This window comes from Rhineura floridana, chromosome 6 (genome assembly GCF_030035675.1).
Source record: "Rhineura floridana isolate rRhiFlo1 chromosome 6, rRhiFlo1.hap2, whole genome shotgun sequence".
NCBI classification, from domain to species: Eukaryota; Metazoa; Chordata; class Lepidosauria; order Squamata; family Rhineuridae; genus Rhineura; species Rhineura floridana.
Genome location: NC_084485.1, coordinates 4,604,738 through 4,624,407, shown reverse-complemented (window position 1 = coordinate 4,624,407; position 19,670 = coordinate 4,604,738). Strand labels below are relative to the sequence as shown.

Genomic DNA, 19,670 nt, shown 5'->3' with positions numbered 1-19,670 from the left:
CTGCAGACCACCTGAAGGAAGCTCATGGACCACTGGTGGCCCAGGGACCACAGTTTGGCTTAAAAGTTTGTTTACAATCAAGGAGAATAGAAGCAAATAAATAAATGTAGCCCTCGTGGCTGATGGATCAAAGCATTTCATAGAATCATAGAATCGTAGAGTTGGACGGGGCCTACAAGGCCATCAAGTCCAACCCCCTGCTCAATGCAGGAATCCAAATCAAAGCATTCCCGACAGATGGCTGTCCAGCTGCCTCTTGAATGCCTCCAGTGTCGAAGAGCCCACTACCTGTCTAGGTCATTGGTTCCATTGTCGTATGGCTCTAACAGTTAGGAAGTTTTTCCTGATGCTCAGTCCAAATCTGGCTTCCTGCAACTTGAGCCCATTATTCTGTGTCCTGCACTCTGGGACGATCGAGAAGAGATCCCGGCCCTCCTCTATGTGACAACCTTTGGAGAATAGCCTTCCCTCACAACATGCTTTGGAGCCATTATGTCAGCCTTTCTCTACGCTGGTGCCCAGCATTGCTTGCTGGAGCTGATGGGAGTTGTAGACCGAAACATCTGGAGGGTACCAGGGTGGCAACAGCTGTCTTGTGTCAATACAGGAGCATAAAATACTGGTGGCAGGAGACGGATTGAAACTGGCACTGGGGCTGTTCCTCCCTGTGCCCTGAGGGGGGAAAAGTTCTCTTCCTCTTAACCAAATTTCACTTTGCTGGGGGAAATTTCTTTCATGATGCAAATGCTGGCCTCTGTGGGGCCACCTTGGGCCAGCTGCCAATAGCTGTTTGCTGCGTGCCATGTGTCTCAATTCAGCCAAAGTTGAAAGAGCCTTCTGCTTTTGGAACGGGCGTTTCTAGAGGGGATGGCGCCAGGGTGGAAGGAAATGGCCGTTCCTCATTAGTCCCCTCCTAGGTCTGTGGTTACTGTAGACATGACACTGCAGGAGGAAATAACACTGCAGGGTGAGTATTTTTCCTGAGAGCGTTTGGGAACTGAAGTACTGAGGCTGAGGACCAAGCCTTGCATCTTCCAGCACTGTCTCCAAAATGTCTGGTAACTCACAGCAGGGGTGCAGTCATCCAGGGTCCCAGGGAAGTCTTAGACCCTTTACTTTTTTAGGAGCAGAGTCCCAGTGGGTCCCAGTCCCAGTCTCCTCATCCTTTTCTGCTGATTGGAGCTGATCAGGGTGAAAGGAGGCGAGTCAGCCACTGAGAAGACTCTTCACAGGAGCTAACACACTCCCCTTTCATGATGATGACTCCTAGGGACATTGTTGTGGGAGAAGGCACGTGTGGGAAGGACTGAGGAGTGTACAGATGATGGGGAGAGCAAGTAGGCTGACATAATTTAAAAGAGGGGAGAAAGCCCCTGATGAAATGCAGTATATTAATTAAACACACACACACCCTACCTACCTCTCTCTCTCTCTCCATCCTTCATCCTGGCGGGTGAAATGTATTATCACAGCTCAAGGACACTTTATTTATTTTTATTTATTTATTTAATTTGTATCCCGCCCTTCCTCCCAGCAGGAGCCCAGGGCGGCAAACAAAGCACTGGAACACTTTAAAACATCATAAAAACAGACCTTAAAATATATTAAAACAAAACAGCATTAAAAACATTTAAAAAAACTTTAAAAAAGGGTTAAAAACATTATTAAAAAATTCTGACACAGATGCAGACTGGGATAGGTCTCAACTTAAAAGGCTTGTTGAAAGAGGAAAGTCTTCAAAAGGCACCAAAAAGATAGCAGAGATGGTGCTTGCCTAATATTCAAATATTTCTGGCAAGGCAAAGGCACTTGAGGAGCCTGGTAAGGGCTGTGGTCTGGGGAACGTCCGAGGTGCCAGATAGACAAGCCTGGAAGGCCACATTTGGTTCCCCATCCCTGGGTTAAACTTGCCTGCTTTTCATCCTGATCATGTGCACCACAGCAGGGTCGTTTTGCCTGTGAATGGAGAGGTAGTGGGCATGCAAGGATGCTGGAATATAATAGTGATCTCGAATGAGCCATGTTCTTGTGGCTGCAATCAGAGCAAGCCCCGTTGAACACAGTGGGAGTTACTTTTGAGTAAATATCCGTAGGATTTACTTACGGTATTTATTTACAGATTTGAACTGTATGTGAGGTTGGAAATCCATGGAATATGACTGTGTACCCCGGGGCTGTTCTTCAGGATGGGAATGTAATTGACGTCAACAAAATTCAAAGGTGGTCATCCCTGGTTTCTTCTGTTGGCTGAGATGGTAACTCTAGTCTGTAAGCAAAGGGTTCCAGCATGTTAATGATGTGGTACAGCTCTCGGTGGACTGTACCACTTCAGGATGTAAGTGTAGGATCACATGATATAATGCCGCCACCTGCATACAGCCAACATTTCCCTGCGCACAGAAAAGACATTGGGAAAGGAGGCAAGATGTTCTTCCTGAAGTGCTTGCTTTCTGTGGACAGGGAACTAGGTTTTGAACCGCAAATTTTGCCCTTGCCTGGCAGTCCCACAGGAGGATGAATACTGACAATTCTGTGAGGAAGAGGTTCTTGTTCCTGCCAGCGACTTCTCTCCCACTGAAAGCATATATGAGACAATACTCTGTTTCCTCTCACACATCTCTTTGTTTGGGAAAGTCCTTTAAATATTGCTTTGCCTATACTAATAATAACAGGAAGGGCCAGGGGATGAGTTTGAAACCTTCAGAATATTATGATTTTGGTTATAAGGAGAAAAGAAAAGGTGTCTGTTCTTGATGCAAATTAGATACAGTTCTATCTCTGACACTGACATTCCCATGCTCAGGTTTTCGGAGTTATGGATGCAAACTCTGCAGTTTATGGCCTCCATCTGTAAAAGTTGCACAGTTTTATAAGTTTCCAGCGAAACATAGGAAGCTACCTTATACTGAGTCAGACCATTGGTCCATATAGCTTAGTACTGTCTACACGGACTGGCAGGCAGCAGCTCTCCAGGGTTTCAGATAGAAATCTTTCCCAGTCCTAACTGAAGATACCGAGGTTTGAACCTCGTGCATGCAAAGCAGGTGCGCTATCGCTATCGCTCAGCTGTGGCCCTTCAGCCACTTGCTGCTTCTTTGGCTGGTGATAAGTTCTAATAAATTATATGCCCACCTGACAGTTGATAAAAACACTGGAGCCTGTGATGATGGAACATTTCAGGGACAGTCTTGAGGGTTGAGGTCACCATACCATCGTGCCTAATTTTGTGAGTTAGGAAGTTCTCAGTTTAAATTTCACTTCTGCCACAAACTGGAAGGTAGCTTTAAGTGAGGTTCCATCTCCCAGCAAATCCCCCATCTCCAGTACACTTATTTATTTATTTAGATTTATTAATAAATATATTTTTACTGGTATTTTGTTTAAAACATCAAAGCGGTTTATAAGTTAAACAAACAACCCTGCAATAAAAACATTAAAAGTACAACAACAACAAACATTCAGCTGTTGCAAAAGGTATCTTCTTGCCTGCCTAAGCCTGGCGGAGCAGAAAGGTTTTCAGCAGGCATTTGAAAGTTAAAACAGAAGGTGCCTGCTGAATCTCTGTTGGCAGAGCATTCCAGACAATGACGGATGGCACCAAAGACCCAATTTTGTGTTGATGTTAAATGAGCCTTGCCAACTCGGCGGACCACCAAAGTTGCTCCTGCAGATGATCTGTGATCAAGCTGGGATATAAGGGTTCAGGCGGTCCCTACATGGACAGTAACATCTTGATGCAGTAAAATAAGGGGATGAGATGAACATGACAAGAATATTTTGTTCCCAGGCTATGATCTGAAGGCACGAGGCCAGCACCCTGCTGAATCTAAGCAGGGTCGGTTCTGGTCAGTGCCTGGTTGGGAGACTGCCTGGGAACCATATGTAAGCCGCCTTTGGTTTCTATCAAGAAAAGAAAGGTGGGGTATAAATGGAATAGATAAATAATTTTATTTTCCCCTACAACCTGGATTTAAAAAAATCTCTCTCTCTGTCTCTTCCCAGAATGGGTTGCATGAATTCCAAAGAAATCAGCTTTGATGGTAAGGGCTCAGGACCCAGTTTGAGCTCTGGTCCTCCGGTTCGTTATGTGCAAGACCCCACATCCAGGAACAAACCTGTAAGTCCAAAGGCAGAGACTTCCTTGCCAGTGTCAAAGAAAAAGTCAGGAGAGATATTTAACTGAGTGCTGAGGACCAGCATCCATAGGAGGAGCTGCTGCTTTTGGAAACTGTGAGCGCTTTCTGGTTGCTTAGCATAATTTAGAGACATTACTCTAGGGTGTGTGTATTTCCTTCTTGCCCCAGGGATAGGGCTTAATATGAATCAGGCTCAGCCCCAGAAGGTGAACATAAGCAGAGCACTGCTGCTGGATCAGGCCAGTGGCCCATCTAGTCCAGCATCCTGTTCTCACAGTGGCAAACCAGATGCCTCAATGGGAAGTCCACAAACAGGACTTGAGTAAAACAGCACCTTCTCCCCACTCCTGATTCCCAGCAACTAGTATTCAGAGACATGGTGGCTCGAACAATTGAGGGAGAACACAGCCATCCTGGCTAGTAGCCACCGATAGCCTTTTGCTCCATGAATTTGTCTAATCCTCTTTTTAAAGTCATCCAGGTCGGTGACCATCACTGCATCTTGCGGGAGCCAGTTCCATGGTTTAAATGTGGGCTAAGTGAAGAAGTATTTTTTTTTTGTCTGTCCTGAATCTTCCAACATTCGGCTTCATTGGAAGTCCATGAGTTCTAATCCTATGAGAGAGAGGGAGAAAAACGTTTTCTTACCTGCTATCCCCGCACCATGCATAACCTTGTACACCTCTATCATGCAACTCTCCCTTACTTTTTTTCCTAAGCTAAAAAGCTCCAAACATTGTAATTTTCCCCATAGGAGAGTTGCTCCACCCCCTTGATCACTTTGGTTGCCCTTTTCTGTTTTCAGGTGAGGGAGCGAGCCCTAAAAAAGTAGGTTGCCTCTGATCATGTAAAGTGCCTTCTTTTCACCGGGGTCTGACTTCTGCAAGCTGCTACACCTCTGGATTTTGTCGGTGTCAGCTGAGAACAGGCATATGCCTGCCTCTCCTGTTGCCAAGTTGCACTTTCAGCTGTCTCCCACTTTGTTTCTGAAGAGAGGTTACTTTTCAGGCACCAGACAAATACATTGTATTCTGCTTTGTTTTTATGCAAACGACCCTAGATGCACACCCAAAGGGTGGTACAGAAATTTCTAAAAGCTTAAAAATAAATAAATGGAGGACTTGCATTTTAAGGAGCTGGACTCAAGCCTTGTGCTAGTGAAGTGTAATGTTAGATGGGGGGGCACTTTATAGACACCTGATTAACCTGTAGGCGGAACTAAATCTAAATTATGCATTTATGTTTTTAATATGTTGAAAGTCACTTGGAGATCTTTGTGTAACAAGTGACTAACTTGTATAATAATAATAGTCCAAGCTCTGTCTTTTTCGGCATTCAAGAAGCAAGGAAGAGCCAGTGAAGTTATAAAGTGCACAATGGGGAAGACAAGATAACAGGTTGCGATATCTACAGGACATATGGAGAGATTAATGGAGAGATTTAGTAGGAATTCTCTAGCTACAGGAACAAGCACTGCAAAAATGGTGATGGATGTGATTTTTCTGCGTTGTTGTCTCAAGAAACCATTTTCATTCTCTTCCATTCCAGGGTGGCAAAGTGGCCAGCACGGTACAGCCCCAGGGACCTGATGGTATGTATGTACGTATGTGTGGTCTGACTTGGTAGAAGGCAGGTTCATAGATATATAACCAAGGCCTGCATGACAGAGCAAAAAGCAGGTGGTGTAGATTCTTCCTAGCCTCTTGGAGCACTTTCCCCTGAATTAAGATGCCCTGGAGCATCCTCTGCCAGCCCAGTGCCCTCCAGGTGGACTACAATTCCCATCAGCCTCGTGCTGGCTTGGGAAGATGAGAGTTGTAGTTCAAAACATCTGGAGTGCACCCAGTTGGTGAAGGCTGGCTGAAACATCTCTGCTCCCTATCAGGCATGCAGATGTCACCCCCAGCAAAGTGAGGTTTGCCCCTGTGTCCAGGGTAAATGTTAAGGTTGTCTGAATGCAACCCTTGCTCATTCCTGCAGGATTGGAGGAATTCATCGTCCTGGCCCTTTACGACTATGAAGCCATACATAAGGAAGACCTGGAGTTTCAGAAGGGTGATCGCCTCAAAGTCCTGGAGAAGTAAGTACTGGGCTTTTAGCTGTTTCTTGAGTGGTGGAGGAGCTGATCTGAGAGCTAATATTTCATAGAATCATAGAACAGTAGAGTTGGAAGGGGCCTACAAGGACATCAAGTCCAACCCCCTGCTCAATGCAGGAATCCAATTAAAGCATTCCTGACAGATGGCAGTCCAGCTGCCTCTTGAATGCCTCCAGTGTCGGAGAGCCCACTACCTCTCTACGTCATTGGTTCCATTGTTGTATGTCAATTTCGATGAGACTGCAGCCTGTTGTCGTTTCCTGCCTACATTGGATCCCAGTAAGTCTTGGGACAACTTTGCAGGGGTGTTTTTGCCTGCTTTCAGTTTGGTGTGGCACCACCATGTTGGAAATTCAGGAGAAGCTCCTCCCCTTCCACCGCCGTGCACTGTAAGTGGTAAATATGATATATATTAGTTTGTTTCTGTTGTTGCTCTAAACTTCTGACACTTGTTTATATGGCAGCATATAAATATTTTTAATAAATATATATGTGTGCGGTACACTGCCACATTCTAAAATCTGAGGTAGGGATGGCATGTGGAGGCATTCAGAGGACATGTCTGTACTGTAAACTTACACTGGTTGCATACCTCTTTACCTGCTGTTCCTTCCTCCAAAGAATGCTGGAAATTGTAGTGTGTGCTGAGAATTCTCTATCCCTCGCTGCCCCACTACATTTCCCAGGAGTCCTTGGGAAGAGGGAATGATTGTAAATCCTGTTTAAGTCCATAGCATTTACAGATCCTTGACATGAGGTCCATTCAGACAACTGTCTAGAATAGATACATGAAGCCACAGAAAGCCTGTCCATGATGGCTCCTGAACCGCTGCAGTCTGGAGTCTTGACACACCAGCACCACCACCAAGTACAAGATTCAGCTTTTAGCTTTGTTTTTGTTTGCCATTTGCCAGTACATGCTAAAAGCTGGTGCCTGTATTCTCACAGAGGATGTAGAGGGTGGTTTCTAACCTGCCTTTTCTCCAGAGCTTCTGATGAATCCATAACATTGTGCAGAAAAGTATTTGTGCAGAAAATCATAGAATAGTAGAGTTGGAAGGGGCCTATAAGGCCATCAAGTCCAACCCCTGCTCAATACAGGAATCCAAATCAAAGCATTCCTGACAGATGGCTGTCCAGCTGCCTGTTGAAGGCCTCCATTCTCGGAGAGGCCACTACCTCTCTAGGTCATTGGTTCCATTGTCGTACTGCTCTAACAGTTAGGAAGTTTTTCCTGATGTCCAGTCCAAATCTGCCTTCCTGCAACTTGAGCCCACTATTCCGTGTTCTGCACTCTGGGACGATCAAGAAGAGATCCCGGCCCTCCTCTGTGTTGACAACCTTTCATGTACTTGACGAGTGCTATCATATCTCTCCTCAGTCTTCTCTTCTCCAGGCTAAACATGCCCAGTTCTTTCAGTCTCTCCTCATAGGGCTTTGTTTCCAGTCCCCTGATCATCCTTGTTGCCCTCCTCTGAACCCGTTCCAGTTTGTCTGCATCTTTCTTGAAGGGTGGAGACCAGAACTGGACGCAGTATTCAAGATGAGGCCTAACCAGTGCTGAATAGAGGGGAAGTAATACTATACGTGATTTGGAAACTATACTTCTGTTAATGCAGCCTAATATAGCATTTGCCTTTTTTGCAGCCACATCACACTGTTGACTCATATTCAGCTTGTGATCAACGACAATTCCAAGATCCTTCTCACATGTTGTACTGCTGAGCCAAGTATCCCCCATCTTATAACTGTGCATTTGGTTTCTTTTTCCTAAGTGTAGAACTTTGCATTTATCCCTGTTGAATTCCATTTTGTTGTTTTCAGCCCAATGCTCCAGCCTATCAAGGTCCCTTTGAATTTTGTTTCTGTCTTCCACGGTATTAGCTATGCCCCCCAATTTTGTATCATCTGCAAATTGGATAAGCATGCTGTGTACCTCCTCATCCAAGTCGTTAAGAAAAATGTTGAAGAACACTGGGCCCAGGACCGAAATGCACTTTAAGATACATAGAAACGGACATTTGAAAATATAGTGCTAAAATAAACCTTTGCCTACCCAAGCTGACAGTCTTGTATCATGTCTTTATTTTTACCCCGCCCTTTTTCCAAAACTGGAACTCAGGGCGGCTTACAAATAAATAAAAAAAATACATTTGGGCTTTTGGCAAACTTCAGGAGCGAGGGAACTGCGTTGCTGGAGAACCTCTGCTGTGAATACCTCCCTCCGCACCCGTGTTTGAACTTTTCACGCAGACAGCATGATTGATGCCTGTCAATGATGAGAGATTGATATACTCTGCCCCTTCCTTCTCTCTTTCTCTTTGCAGGTCTGACGCGTGGTGGAGAGCAAAGGCCCTGTCGACAGGCAAAGAAGGCTATATCCCCAGCAACTACGTCGCCAGAGTGAACTCCCTGGAGACAGAGGAGTGAGTCTGCTCAGCAGCTGTGAATGTGGGAAGCTGCCTTTGGTTCACCTAGCTCAGTATTGCCTGCACTGACTGGCAGCAGCTGTCCAGGGTTTCAGGCCAGGATTCCTCCCAGCCCTACTTGGCGATGCCAGGGCTGAACCTGGGTCCTTCTGCATGCAGAGCAGATGGTCTCTGCCAGGAGCTAGAGCCCTTCCCCCAACGGGGAATGGATCTTCTCTGCACAGCGCACCTCTAAGCCGGCAATTAAAGCCACCTTCTCACTGGGCTGCGGGGTGGGTGGGCTGGATTGGACTAAAGTGCCCTTTGGCCCAGTCCTGCCAGTGCAAAGTTCCCCATTATGCCCGCCAGAGAAGCAGAAGTACTTATGGAAAGCCCCAAAGCAGGGCATTCCTGGTGTGGGGAGGGTGGCTTGATGGCATTGGGCCCATTCCAGGCTGGCATAGGCATCTACCATCCCAGCTGGCAGGAGCAACCGGGCTGCCGATGTCGGTGGCTGTGTTGCCCCCAGGGCTGTGGAGTTGGTACGTCAAACCTCTGACTCCTCTATTTTTCTACTGTCTGACTCCGACTTCTTCATAAATGGCAAATGTATATTGACTTATTTTAAAATATTAATATTAAAATATTAATTTTATTTTGAAGCCGGAGTCAGTACATTTCTACCGACTCCGGCTCAAAATTGCTTCCGACTCCACGACTCCGACTCTAACTCCACAGCCCTGGTTGTCCCATCACATCTTGCTGCTGCCTGGCCGGGGTTTGGATTGCCTTCTTAGATGCCCCCTAGCCTCGGTTCTTTGTCTTTAATTTGGTTGTAGTCCTCCTGTCACAGTGCTGATGTTTTGGAGGAGACGAACCCATTTTCTTCTGCTGAATTTGAATGAGCGATCCCCTCTACACCTTTCAGGTCTTTGTCCTCTCTCCTTGGTCCAGGATATGCAATGGGGTGCCCTTCAGGTGTTGTGGACTCCCAGCATCACCCCCTTACCATGCTGGCTGGGACTGATAGGAGCTGGAGACTGACAGCATATGGAGGGCACCACGTTGCCTATCTCTGGCCTGTGTGAACCACAGAAGAGGCATAGCTTGGTGGTGAGAGCCTCTTCTTTGCATGCCAAAGGTCTCAGGTTCAATTCCCGGCATCTCCAGGTAGGGCTGAGAGAGACCCCTGGTCTGAAATCCCTGGAGAGCTTCTGCCAATCTCTGTAGACCAGCCTACGGGCCATATTTCCTTCTGGGGGAAGCACATGCCATTGGTGGTCTAGGCCAGAGGCAGAAGCGGGCAGAGCAACAAAAGTAAAATGTACTTTTATACAATAGGCTAGTTTCTCTGCATACTCACCCTCCCTCTCTGTCCTCCATTCAGGCAAGCAGAAGGCATTGTCAGCGTTCAAGGGCGCATCCTAGCCAGGCAAAAACACTCAAGCAGGGTGCAAAGTAAGGCCAGCAGGGGGTGTGGCCTGGGGAGAGGGTGTGTGGCCTAAGGAGAGTCCTGAGAGCCAATTAGAGAAGTCTGGAGGGCTGCATTTGGCCCTGGGCTTGAGGTTCCCAACCCCTGTTATAAGTGTCCTGAGCTGCATGGACGGATGGTCTGATGTGGTAGAAGGCAACCTCCTATGGCTTCGCTGGTGGTTCCTCAGTGACACATGTAAGTATTTATCTTGCAAAAGAACAGCCAAGTAGACCATGAATGCTCATTTCATAGAATCATAGAAGGGTAGAGATGGAAGGGGCCTATAAGGCCATTGAGTCCAACACCCTCTTCAATGCCAATTTCAGTTTCAGCCAGCAACGTTTACTCCTCAGTGCCCACCAAAGAAACATTTGCTCTCTCTACCAAAGTCTTCTCATCGGAAGACCCTGACAATGCAGACCCTTACTGAATGCAAGCCCTTCTTGGTCTGGGAGCTGCAAGACTATTTCTGCGTTTCATGCTCAGGTGCCTCCTTTCCTAGCCAGCTCTGGGAGATGCGGACTTGGGGAGGGGCAGCAAGAAAGTTTGCTCACCCAGCCATTCTGTGAATGTTACCCTCCTAGATGGTTTTTCCGAGGTGTCAGCCGGAAGGATGGAGAGCGGCAGCTCCTGGCTCCTGGCAACATTATAGGCTCCTTCATGATCCGAGACAGTGAGACAACCAAAGGTAACAGCCCCCTAAAGTAGTGGTGGGGTAAGTGCAGAGGAGTGTGCACCAGGGGTGGGAGGACCTGTCAGCTCTTTCAGCTCCTTAAGAACATAAGAACATAAGAAGAGCCTGCTGGATCAGGCCAGTGGCCCATCTAGTCCAGCATCCTGTTCTCACAGTGGCCAACCAGGTGCCTGGGGGAACCCCGCAAGCAGGACCCGAGTGCAAGAACACTCTCCCCTCCTGAGGCTTCCGGGAACTGGTTTTCAGAAGCATGCTGCCTCTGACTAGGGTGGCACAGCACAGCCATCACGGCTAGTAGCCATTGATAGCCCTGTCCTCCATGAATTTGTCTAATCTTCTTTTAAAGCCGTCCAAGCTGGTGGCCATTACTGCATCTTGTGGGAGCAAATTCCATAGTTTAACTATGCGCTGAGTAAAGAAGTACTTCCTTTTGTCTGTCCTGAATCTTCCAACATTCAGCTTCTTTGAATGTCCACGAGTTCTAGTATTATGAGAAAGGGAGAAGAACTTTTCTCTATCCACTTTCTCAATGCCATGCATATCATGCATGTCATGCATATCATGTCTCCTCTGACCTGCCTTTTCTCTAAACGAAAAAGCCCCAAATGCTGCAACCTTTCCTCGTAAGGGAGTCGCTCCATCCCCTTGATCCTTCTGGTTGCCCTCTTCTGAACCTTTTCCAACTCTATAATATCCTTTTTGAGATGAGGCGACCAGAACTGTACACAGTATTCCAAATGCGGCCGCACCATAGATTTATACAATGGCATTATGATATCGGCTGCTTTATTTTCAATACCTTTCCTAATTATCGCTAGCATGGAATTTGCCTTTTTCACAGCTGCCGCACACTGGGTTGACATTTTCATTGTGCTGTCCACTACAACCCCGAGGTCTCTCTCCTGGTCGGTCACCGCCAGTTCAGACCCCATGAGCGTATATGTGAAATTAAGATTTTTTGCTCCAATATGCATAATTTTACACTTGTTTATATTGAATTGCATTTGCCATTTTTCCGCCCATTCACTCAGTTTGGAGAGGTCTTTTTGGAGCTCTTCGCAATCCCTTTTTGTTTTAACAACCCTGAACAATTTAGTATCGTCAGCAAACTTGGCCGCTTGACTGCTCACTCCTAATTCTAGGTCATTAATGAACAAGTTGAAAAGTACAGGTCCCAATACCAATCCTTGAGGGACTCCACTTTCTACAGCCCTCCATTGGGAGAACTGTCCGTTTATTCCTACTCTCTGCTTTCTGCTTCTTAACCAATTCCTTATCCACAAGAGGACCTCTCCTCTTATTCCATGACTGCTAAGCTTCCTCAGAAGTCTTTGGTGAGGTACCTTGTCAAACGCTTTTTGAAAGTCTTAAGTACACTATGTCCACTGGATCACCTCTATCTATATGCTTGTTGACACTCTCAAAGAATTCTAATAGGTTACTGAGACAGGACTTTCCCTTGCAGAAGCCATGCTGGCTCTGCTTCAGCAAGGCTTGTTCTTCTATGTGCTTAGTTAATCTAGCTTTAATTATACTTTCTACCAGTTTTCCAGGGACAGAAGTTAAGCTAACTGGCCTGTAATTTCCGGGATCCCCTCTGGATCCCTTTTTGAAGATTGGCGTTACATTTGCCACTTTCCAGTCCTCAGGCACGGAGGAGGACCCAAGGGACAAGTTACATATTTTAGTTAGCAGATCAGCAATTTCACCTTTGAGTTCTTTGAGAACTCTCAGGTGGATGCCATCCGGGCCCGGTGATTTGTCAGTTTTTATATTGTCCATTAAGCTTAGAACTTCCTCTCTCGTTACCACTATTTGTCTCAGTTCCTCAGAATCCCCTCCTGCAAATGTTAGTTCAGGTTCAGGGATCTGCCCTATATCTTCCACTGTGAAGACAGATGCAAAGAATTCATTTAGCTTCTCTGCAATCTCCTTATCGTTCTTTAGTACACCTTTGACTCCCTTATCATCCAAGGGTCCAATTGTCTCCCTAGATGGTCTCCTGCTTTGAATGTATTTATAGAATTTTTTGTTGTTGGTTTTTATGTTCTTAGCAATGTGCTCCTCAAATTCTTTTTTAGCATCCCTTATTGTCTTCTTGCATTTCTTTTGCCAAAGTTTGTGTTCTTTTTTATTTTCTTCATTCGGACAAGACTTCCATTTTCTGAAGGAAGACTTTTTGCCTCTAAGAGCTTCCTTGACTTTGCTCGTTAACCATGCTGGCATCTTCTTGGCCCTGGCGGTACCTTTTCTGATCTGCGGTATGCACTAGAGTTGAGCTTCTAATATAGTGTTTTTAAACAACTTCCAAGCATTTTCGAGTGATGTGACCCTCTGGACTTTGTTTTTCAGCTTTCTTTTTACCAATCCCCTCATTTTTGTGAAGTTTCCTCTTTTGAAGTCAAATGTGACCGTGTTGGATTTTCTTGGCAATTGGCCAGTTACATGTATGTTTAATTTAATAGCACTGTGGTCACTGCTCCCAATCGGTTCAACAACACTTACATCTCGCACCAGGTCCCGGTCCCCACTGAGGATTAAGTCCAGGGTTGCCGTCCCTCTGGTCGGTTCCATGACCAACTGATCTAGGGAATAGTCATTTAGAATATCTAGAAACTTTGCTTCTTTGTCATGACTGGAACACATATGCAGCCAGTTTATGTCCGGGTAGTTGAAGTCACCCATTACTACCACATTTCCTAGTTTGGATGCTTCCTCAATTTCATATCTCATCTCAAGCTCTCCGTGAGCATTTTGATCAGGGGGACGATAGATCGTTCCCAGTATTAAGTCCCTCCTGGGGCACGGTATCACCACCCACAACGATTCTGTGGAGGAGTCTGCCTCTTTTGGGGTTTCGAGCTTGCTGGATTCAGTGCCTTCTTTCACGTATAGAGCGACTCCGCCACCAATACGTCCTTCCCTGTCCTTCCGATACAGTTTATATCCAGGGATAACCGTATCCCACTGGTTTTCTCCATTCCACCAGGTCTCGGTTATGCTCACTATATCAATGCTCTTCTCTAAGACCAAGCACTCCAGTTCTCCCATCTTGGTTCGGAGGCTCCTAGCATTAGCGTACAGACACTTGTAAGCAGTGTCTCTCTTCAAGTATCTTTGGCACTTGTGGTTTGGCCTGTGGTAATTTTGCTCTTCTGAATTTATATCCTGTGCCCCTGCTCTCACAATGCCTACTTCTAGGCCTACCCCTTTTAAAATTTCATCATTTCTTTGGTTTTTATCCCAGGGGGGAGGTTTATTCCGAACCGGACCTTTCTCAGCTCCTGTCGGGTTTCCCCCCTCAGTCAGTTTAAAAGCTGCTCTGCTACCTTTTTAATTTTAAGTGCCAGCAGTCTGGTTCCATTCTGGTTCAAGTGGAGCCCGTCCCTTTTGTACAGGCCCGGCTTGTCCCAAAATGTTCCCCAGTGCCTAACAAATCCGAACCCTTCCACCCGACACCATCGTCTCATCCACGCATTGAGACTGTTTTGTACAGTCTTAAATTTTATTTATTTATTTATTAAATTTATTAGTCGCCCATCTGGCTGGTTGTCCAGCCACTCTGGGCGACGTACAAGATTAAGACAATACATTAAAACGTTAAAATTTAAAACCGTAAAAGTAAAAACCTAATCCATCCCAAAAGCCTGCCTGACGAGCCAGGTCTTCAAGGCCCGGCGGAAGCTCATCATAGAAGGGGCATTCACTTCTCTACCTTTCTGCAGCAGTTTGCAGTTTTTTTATATAAAAAAATCCTCATGAAAATTCTTAACAGCATTTTAGTGAGAATTTCTCCTAATAAACAGTTATGACTTATGTGCAGATTTTTGCAAGCATTTTCTCGTAATGTAATGCATTTCTGGATGTTGTTTTCTCGAATGTATTCATTTTAATGAACACTTTCCCCAATATATGCATGTTTGTGAGAGCCAGGGTGGTACAGTGGTTAAGGTGCTGGACTACGACCTGGGAGGCCAGGGTTTGAATCTCCACACAGCCATGAAGCTGACTGGGTGACCTTGGGCCAGTCACTGCCTCTCAGCCTCAGAGGGAGGCAATGGTAAACCCCCTCTGAATACCGCTTACCATGAAAACCCTATTCGTAGGGTCGCCATAAGTCGGGACTGACTTGAAGGCAGCCCATCCAGGGCGTAAGGGTTGTTGCTGTCCTATCCTAGGACTACGACCTGGGAGACCAGGGTTCGAATCCCCACACAGCCATGAAGCTGACTGGGTGACCTTGGGCCAGTCACGGCCTCTCAGCCTCAGAGGAAGGCAATGCTAAACCCCCTCTGAATACCGCTTACCATGAAAACCCTATTCGTAGGGTCGCCATAAGTCGGGACTGACTTGAAGGCAGCCCATCCAGGGCGTAAGGGTTGTTGCTGTCCTATCCTAGGACTACGACCTGGGAGACCAGGGTTCGAATCCCCACACAGCCATGAAGCTGACTGGGTGACCTTGGGCCAGTCACGGCCTCTCAGCCTCAGAGGAAGGCAATGCTAAACCCCCTCTGAATACCGCTTACCATGAAAACCCTATTCGTAGGGTCGCCATAAGTCGGGACTGACCTGAAGGCAGCCCATCCAGGGCGTAAGGGTTGTTGCTGTCCTATCCTAGGACTACAACCTGGGAGACCAGGGTTCGAATCCCCACACAGCCATGAAGCTCACTGGGTGACCTTGGCCCAGTCACTGCCTCTCAGCCTCAGAGGAAGGCAATGGTATACCCCCTCTGAATACCGCTTACCATGAAAACCCTATTCGTAGGGTCGCCATAAGTCGGGATCGACTTGAAGGCAGTCCACTTCCTTCCTTCATGCATGTTTGTAAACGTTCTTTGGGTGGAGAACTGCATGATAAATTTTGGATAAGGGCGGATTTTGAGGGATAGTTGTGTTTCAGTTCTAATGTATTGTTTTGGAAAGTGCAAATTTGTTCTGCCTCCAACCCCAGTATCTAGAACTGGGTGAGTCAAGGCAGTGATGGTGTGGGTGAGGTAGGCTGGCTCATTGTAGGCCTTGTTGTTAGGAGAAGCAGAGATGGCTGTATACGCATGTGTGCTGGTGAAATGGAGTTATTGTGCATGTGCAGAGAGCAGCTGAATATGTGGTTACATCTCTGTGTTGGCTTGGTATGAATATATCTTTTGTATTTATTTATACAAAGATTTATAAACCACCAGTATACAATAAAATTCTTAAAATGCCGTAAAATTCTAAGATCATAAAATCTAGCACAAATCACCAACACTCTTAATCAAATTTACTCTCTAAAAATCCTTGGCGAAGCAATGTTTTCAGCAGGTGACAGAATATTAGAATCGTTGGGGGCTGTCTGATTTCACTAGGAATACTGTTCCAAATTACTGATGCCAACTATGCTAAAAGCCTTCATTCATTGGTTCCCAGACTCCCCCCCCATGGACTTTGGTGGGCTTTTTCTGCCTGTTTTAGAAATTCTAATGCACCGTGCTAGATGCTGTATGATTTTTAATTTTATTTTTATTACTTCTTTTATCTCTTATAATGTATTTTATTGTATTACAGCTTGAAGTCTACGGAATTCAAACTAATACAATAAAATACAATGCATAAGAAATAAAAGAATGATAAAAATGCAATTAAAAATCAATACAAATACTTAATCTGATGGATGTGCCACAAATCCACAGACATGCTGTGAACCACTTGAGAGAAGCTCCGCAGTTTGGGAACTCCCTTAGTTCACATAGAAACTGTGGGACAGTCAGAAGGGCTTCTACAGACGATCGCTGTGATCTGACTGGTATATAAGGGACCTGAAGGTAGACCTTCAGGTACCTGGTCCTAGGTCATTTAGGGTTTTGTACCTTGGACTTAGCTCAGTGATATACTGGCAGCTTTCTGTGTAATTTGATGTGGAGCTATTGCAACCAAAACAAAAGCCAGGCCACAGCATTCTGCATTAGCTGCAATTTCTGAACAAACTTCAAGGATAGCCCCATGTAGAGCACATTGCAATAGTCCAGTTTAGTGTTTACCAAAGCCTGCACCACAGTGGCCTATCTATCACCATTCAGGAATAGACATAGCTGTCATAACAGACGTAGATGGAAAAGAGCATTCTTAGCCACTGAGGACACCTGTGCTTCCAGTGATGTGGAATACATAACACTTTCTGAAATCTTGAGTGCCAGTGTTAGGATGGAGAGGGTGGTCTGACTGTTCCACTCCCTCTGTTGTGCCGTGCTGGCCCTGAGATTTTGGGGCTGGGGATGCTGGGATGCCCTTGTTCATCAAATGTGCCAAGACTTGGGTCTGGCCTTGAAAAAGGTTCAGGAGCTACGTCTGGTGAGCATGGCACCAGTAAAACTCTGCTGGGTCCAGTGGAGTTTATTCCCAGACCCAGATAAATGTGCCTAGGATTTCAGCCTTAGGGAATTCACTGCCACAAGACGTCATGATGGCCACTAGTATTCTCTCAACTTTGGCCATTATTTTAGTTTTTCTGGTACTGTTAACAAATATACTTTCTTCACTGGGAAATAAGCATAAAAATAATGACTGACACTGAAATCATGTGCAAATTTAACTGATAGATTGATCAACTACAATTTGACGTTTAGCCAATTACATTTTTAAAAAAACCAGGTTGCAGCTCTAATTAAAACTCTTATGATTAGTCATCCAAGCTTTCGTTACTTGTGTGATAGTCCTATGTTTGAGGCACTTTTCTGAAAATCAAATGATGACTTGGGACCGGAGTGGGACAAAGAAAATTAACGTGTTTACCTGCAGGCAAGAATATCTCCCTGATTTATACTGCCAGGTCCCTATAGCTTTTCTTCCATGGGGAGGAAAAGCATCTTTTTGGGGGGCTGCTGTTGCACACATACACGCACACACAACCTTGAGGAGAAGGGGTTAATCGCGCTTCTGTTTCTGACTGCTCCCCCCCGGCCAGACTTGGAGGAAGAATGCAAGACTGTAGCCTCCCAAGGCTGCTTTTCATTTTAAAAACAAAACTTGGTGAAAAAAGATACATACAATTGTGCGTAACAGAATGTGTAATTTGAACATGTGAAAAGTAGACTCTTACCTGGTTTGCATGTAACACACTGAACCATAATGTATTAAACTGTTGTTTATTAATCCATAACTTGTTTGATTGTCTAAACCCTGCCCAGCAGCTGAACTATGACTTGTTTCTGGCCAACAAACTACCATCGGAAATTATGGGTTGCTGGCTTACTAACTTTAGTTTGTCTAAACTATGGCTTGGTATTAGGTGGGAACCATGGTTTGCTTAGCCAGCCCACTCGAGACACTTGCCAAGCTAAAAAGGCATGAGGCAAGAGCAACTGGAAAACAAACCATGGCTTGTTTGATCATCTGTGGGACAAACTCATGGTTAACATGTGGTTTGCTAAACAAACCACTGCTTAAATCAGCCTTCCCCAGTACTTCGTGATGGTTTGAGCAACAACTTCCATCAGCTGTGCTGGCTGAGGCTGATGGGAGTTGTAGTCCAAAACATCTGGAGGGCACCAGATTGGGGAAGGCTGGCTTAAACAAACCATGGTATAGTGTTACATGCAAACCAGGCCGTTGTGCCTAACCTGAGGCAATGTCTGTATGGCAGCTACTTTCAGTTGCTTTGTTTCTCACTGAAGCTGGCTCCTTAGAAACACCCCTCCTCCCATGTATAATGGGACTGGATGCTGAATCCAAAATCCCAGCAGCATGTTTGGAGGAGCTGGTGAAATGGTTGCCCTCTTCCTCTCTCTTGGCGCAGGGTGCTACTCCTTGTCTGTGAGAGATTTTAATAATGAGAACAAATTGGACACGGTGAAACATTACAAGATCCGGACAATGGACAATGGCGGCTTCTACATCTCCCTTCGGAACACCTTCAACACCCTGCAGGAACTGGTCAGCCATTATAAGGGTAAGCCAGTGTTGGTTGCTCCTTGGCCTGTGTTGGGGGAGCCCTTCATTTCCTCGCACCAGGGTTAAAATCTAAACTTGCAGAGCAGAGGAAAGCAAGGAATGAGATCTAATATGTCTCTTTTGGGGTGTTCTGCATTCTGCACCACTGGAATCTGACCCCTTCTTCCAAAAGGCCACCACGCAATTGGGAAAATCATAGAATCATAGAGTTGGAAGGGGCCTCTAAGGCCATCGAGTCCAACCCCCTGCTCAATGCAGGATCCAACTTATTTATTATTTATTTGTTTATTTATTTAATTTGTATCCCACCCTTTCTCCCAGCAGGAGCCCAACTTGAAGCATACCAGACAGGTGACTGTCCAGCTGCCTCCAGTGTTGGAGAGCCCACCACCTCCTTAGGTCATTGGTCACATTGTCATACCATTAAGAGTTAGAAAATTTTTCCTGATGTTCAGCCAAAACCTGGCTTCCTGTAACTTGAGCCCATTATTCTGTGTCCTGCACTCTGGGACGATCAAGAAGAGATCTTGGCCCTCCTCTTGCGTGACCACCTTTCATGTACTTGAAGAGTGCTATCACATCTCTCCCTCAGTCTTCTCAAGGCTAAACATGCCCAGTTCTTTCAGTCTCTCCTTATAGGGCTTTATTTCCAGTCCCCTGATCATCCTTGTTGCCCTCCTCTGAACCTGTTCCAGTTTGTCTGCATCCTTCCCATAGTGCGTTGTCCAGAACTGGACGCAGTACTCAAGTGGGGGAGACTGTGTCATTTTGATACCCCACCCCCATCTCTAGTTAGGGCTGGGAGTGTCCCCTGCCTGAAACCACCAAGAGCTGTTGCCAGTCAGTGTGAACAATACTGAGCTAGATGGACAACATACGTTAGCTTCTTGTGTTCTTGTCCTAACCAGCTCTGTATTTGCAATCTGTTCA

At 45.8% G+C, this 19,670-nt stretch overlaps 1 protein-coding gene across 2 annotated transcripts in view; it reads left to right on the top strand.

The window, feature by feature from the left end:
* The window catches only part of HCK (HCK proto-oncogene, Src family tyrosine kinase), a 51,744-nt gene that overhangs the window by 14,945 nt on the left and 17,129 nt on the right, over positions 1-19,670 (top strand). For both annotated transcript variants that reach the window (XM_061630809.1, XM_061630808.1), the window contains exons 2-7: positions 4,003-4,117; positions 5,685-5,727; positions 6,117-6,216; positions 8,562-8,660; positions 10,701-10,804; positions 18,586-18,738. In XM_061630809.1, the coding sequence (XP_061486793.1) occupies positions 4,004-4,117; positions 5,685-5,727; positions 6,117-6,216; positions 8,562-8,660; positions 10,701-10,804; positions 18,586-18,738 (613 nt within the window). In that variant the 5' untranslated portion in view covers position 4,003. The remainder of the gene's footprint in view (positions 1-4,002; positions 4,118-5,684; positions 5,728-6,116; positions 6,217-8,561; positions 8,661-10,700; positions 10,805-18,585; positions 18,739-19,670) is intronic.